Here is a 4,597-nt window from a genome sequence, read left to right on the forward strand (position 1 = left end):
ATACTGACAATGGTAATAATACCAACTTCGCAAGTCCAACTTTGCCGCACTCGACCGATAGTCTTTAATCGTATGTTCCTTTGAATGCTCATCCAAGTACTTTCAAAGTTTCGTGACGTTTCCCACCAGTACAGTTATTGCTGACAGTTCAATCAAAACCGAAACACATCAAGCGAAAACGATATTCTTTCAACATCCTGTAAGCTTTCTGCCTTTCACTTCAATACTTTTCCCCTGATATGGATATTTCTACGAAGAGAAACAGCGGCTTTCTTTTCACCCTGTTCATGCCTGTGCTTATCTTGTCTACCAGTCTAGGATCCCCATTCAAACTTTCACGCTCAAAACAAAAAACGATATGCATAACCTCTTCATAGCTTCATCCAAGGCAACCTCCTGACAAACATTCTTTTGACCCTTTCCAGTGCAACCACATCTTCCGACAGTGTGATGACCAAAACTGCAAAAGTAGTTCAGCAATGAACTGAGCAAATCTTTCTGCAGATTCAAATTGACCACCATGTTGTTTTCACAATGGGATGCCTCAAAATGACAAGAATCCAATGCGGCTTGTCAACTACCCGGTTGAATTCTCCTGCCAGATTCATGTATCTGTGAACAAGGGCTGTAACATGAGTTTTCTCCTCTCAGAACTGAAAATGTGTTGCTGGAAAAGCGCAGCAGGTCAGGCAGCATCCAAGGAACATGGGAATCGACGTTTCGGGCATAAGCCCTTCTTCAGGAATGCTTTTCCCCTTTTCCCTTCTCTAATACCAAGCCTTGGTTGTTGGTTCGTCACATTTATCAGGTTAAAAATGTCACCTGACAAAATCCATTCATCTAATATATGTATAAATATATTTAATGTCACCAACTTGGCTAAGCCTTGTATGCTGTGGTTCTGTTCGCCGAGCTGGAAGTTTTTGTTGCAAACGTTTCGTCCCCTGTCTAGGTGACATCCTCAGTGCTTGGGAGCCTCCTGTGAAGCGCTTCAGTGGTGTTTCCTCCGACATTTATAGTGGCCTATCCCTGCCGCTTCCGGTTGTGTGGGACAACACTACCATTATAGGGCAAGCAAAACAAAGAACAGCCAGGGAATTCTAGAAGCATGACACTCATCCACAAACTCCATCAACAAACACATAGACCTGGACCCAATATACCGGCCACTACAGCGGACAGCTGAAACTGACAACCGGAAGCGGCAGGGACAGGCCATTATAAATGCCGGAGGAAACACCACAGAAGCGCTTCACAGGAGGCTCCCAAGCACTGAGGATGTCACCTAGACAGGGGACGAAACGTTTGCAACATAAACTTCCAGCTCGGCGAACAGAACCACAGCAACGAGCACCCGAGCTACAAATGTTCTCACAAACTTTAAGCTTTGCATAACCTGCAATCTTATTTAGCATGCCCGTGTGACTACTCTCCGAAATTCGCATCTGCAGATCAAAGTTGTTTGTGAACATCTCAAAGATTAAGTGACCCAACAATGATAACAGTGGTACCCACTGATACCTGTTCCACACACTGGCCTTTAGCATAACCAACTGCTATGTTTTTGGGCATTTTTATTTAAATCAGAATTGCCAAATTCCGCTGCATCCTTTGCAATGAGAACTTCATGCGTTTTGGCTTGGAGTTGTGTCAAAATTATTTCCGAAATACTGATTAATTGATAGCCTGCCAAACACTTGAACACCTCTTCAAAATAATTAACAAGCCTTCTGAGCCATGACCTCCAGGTAACAAAGCAATGCGGACTTAGCTGATTAAATATTGTGTCTCATTTAATACTCTTCCAGTGTGTGCCCACTAGACACAAACTGATCGTTTGTTAGGGACTGATCATTCCATGGTTATTCACTTCATCTTGATTTACTTGCCGAATATCTTTGGATTAACCAGAAAGTTGTTCACAAGTGTTTTCTCATGTCGAGTATTTGCTCATTAATTGTTTTCTTGAACATCCACCAAACTTACTCTAGCAATTGAGGTTGCGTCCTGGAAATCATTGACTCACTTGTATTATCTGTATTCGTGTGATGACTCCTGTTAACTCAATGCTATGTATACAGTTCTTTTACCACCATTGACGATCAAAAATATTAAGTGGGGCATACACTGCAGGGTGGATCAATTATTGTAGAACCTTCAAACTGGTTCACGAAGCTTCGTCTTTAATACCAAACACCACCTTCAGTCCTTCCTTTTGAAATCCTCTGCATTTGGGTCTTCCTATCTACATCTATTTCCCTCCACCTGTGTCTCCCTAACTCCATGTGTCATTTATTGATCACTCTGATCATGAGGCGAAGGTGAAACGGGAAGTCTGGAATTGCGTAAGCATGGAAATAAATTGCCTGTGAAATGGAATCAAAGAGCAGCAGGCCATTAGAAGCATAGAGTGAAACATGGTAATTGAGGGAAGAGAGAGTGCAGATAAGAATAGTGAACTGAAGGCAGAATAGCAATATACAGATGTGCAGATAGAACAAACAATTACGAGCAAGACAAAAGTGAATCCAATCTGGTAGGGACATTTTATAAATCAATACTATATCCTGTTCAGAACTACATGTGTGTGTAATTTGTTTGATGTCGTAAATATTGCATTTAGGCTCTCCGCATCAATGGGTTCATGTGATGATCACTTCGGATGCAGAGATTGACAACAAAAAGGCGAAGAAAATCACGCTGAAGACGGTAAGAGATTCCACTATACAAAGAGGGCAGACGCAAATTACCCACATCCAATGCCACCCCACGAGTTCGACCATCATCCTCGCCCCCGCAACTGCATATAATAACTGTTTTGGGGAGGAGCTAAGCAATGATAAACCTCTCATATTTTCTGCTTGGGTCACACGGACAAAAGATCGAGAGGAAAGCTGAATGACCTTCTTATGATTTTTGCTTCTTCGCTTCCTTTCATGTTATGATTTCTCCATCAAATTTTGTCTTCTATTACTGTCCTATTATATATCACTCTCGCCTCCCCCGCCCCCCATGTTTCTCCCCTTTCACTGGTGTTACCGAAATGATGCCATCGCCTCTCGTTTTTTCTCCTCTCCTTGTCCCTGTCTCTCATTCCAGCCCACTTTGTGTGTTTCTCAATTTGCGCCATTCCCCTCCCTGCTCCTGTCTCCATTTGACAATACCTTTTGACTCCGCTTCGTCTCCTAATCTCAGTGTAAACATCTTGTTTTTCATTGTGCATTAAATCTTCAGGAAATGGTCAATGAGCGAGCCCGGAGGAATGTGGAATTAGTCCAGGAGGAGGGACACTGTGTGGCTGTGGTCGCTTCAGGACCTGAAGGAAACTGAGTGTGGTCATGAGGCCCAAACACCCAGGCATCGCCTTGCCATAATGATCACTGGATTGCTACAACCGAATTGGCCTTCACACTTCTGACATAACCAAAGCAAACCATTAGCAGTTAGTTCTGCTGTTGAATAGAAACGTGCTTCCTTTATAGTGGTAACGAATATGCTTTATATTGCACTTTTCCCCACCGTATGCTACATTTAAGCATAGATGGCCCTTTTAACAAATGGCGAACAACAAGTGCAGGGCCCTCGACCCTTCCAGCCTGCTCAAATGATCCAATGTGATCCCCGATCTGATTTTAACCTCAGCGCCCAATTCAAAGATAGTCTTTCATCCACTCAGTATTCAGTGATCATTCAACAAAAAAATTCTATTGCCTGCATTCGCTGAATTTTGAGGAAGGGAGACCCCGAAAACTCACCGAAGTTTAACAGAACAACTGGGACATTTCTCATTTCTGTCTTAAATGGATGACCCATTTTTAAAAGACAAATCTTGATGGATCCCATTGGTTACACAAGAGGGAAAATTATGTCCGGCTCCACCCATTAAATTAGATCTTATATGCTTTGAATATGTCACGTGTAGTTTAGCCAGCCACAATCATATTGAGTGGCAGAGCAGGCTCTCAGGTCAGAGCCTCTACTATTGTTCTTTGCTTGCAACTTAGCTATACACGGAAGGCAGCTGTCTGACAGCAGGAAATACACAACACAAAGAATAACCTTTTCCCCTTTGGTACACTGGCCAGACTGAAAAAAAATGTGGTAATCAATACCGAATATCAGGGGTTTTGTGCTCGGTGGTTTTTGCAAGGGGCGAATTTGGCAGTATGCGCGTTCTCAATTCAAAAACCCAGTTAACTGACTTTCTATGAAATACTTTGGTAAATCTACGTCAAATTCGTTAGGCTATGGGTGGGCTTGCTACTTCTGGCACATGGGATCAACATTTTCAGGATAGCCTGTGAGAAATTCTGGCTTTCAGTATTCTATGTGATTCCGTAATAAAGTCTTTCAAGATTTATCCCTGTTAACATCCGGAATGTCGACATTCGCTAATGATTTTGGCCTCCTCAATAGCCAGTTTTGAATTTGCAATTTGCAGTTGCACAATGCGTTCACCAGGTAGACAGTTAAATAGTTTGAATGGATGTTCCAGTTCCCTCCGACAGTCTAAATAGCTGCAAACTAGTTGAATTAGCCATGCTAAATTGCCGATAGTATTCATGGCTTTGTAGGTTCGGTGCAATGGTCACTGAAA

At 42.6% G+C, this 4,597-nt stretch overlaps 1 protein-coding gene across 5 annotated transcripts in view; it reads left to right on the forward strand.

Moving 5' to 3' along the window:
• The window catches only part of LOC122552147, a 36,836-nt gene extending 32,544 nt beyond the window's left edge, over positions 1-4,292 (forward strand). For 3 of the 5 annotated variants that reach the window (XM_043694648.1, XM_043694646.1, XM_043694647.1), the window contains exon 7: positions 2,624-3,211. In XM_043694648.1, the coding sequence (XP_043550583.1) occupies positions 2,624-2,898 (275 nt within the window). In that variant the 3' untranslated portion in view covers positions 2,899-3,211. The other 2 variants (XM_043694649.1, XM_043694645.1) reach the window with 2 other exon arrangements.
• The last annotated feature ends 305 nt before the right edge of the window (positions 4,293-4,597 follow it).

This window comes from Chiloscyllium plagiosum, chromosome 8, assembly GCF_004010195.1.
Source record: "Chiloscyllium plagiosum isolate BGI_BamShark_2017 chromosome 8, ASM401019v2, whole genome shotgun sequence".
NCBI classification, from domain to species: domain Eukaryota; kingdom Metazoa; phylum Chordata; class Chondrichthyes; order Orectolobiformes; family Hemiscylliidae; genus Chiloscyllium; species Chiloscyllium plagiosum.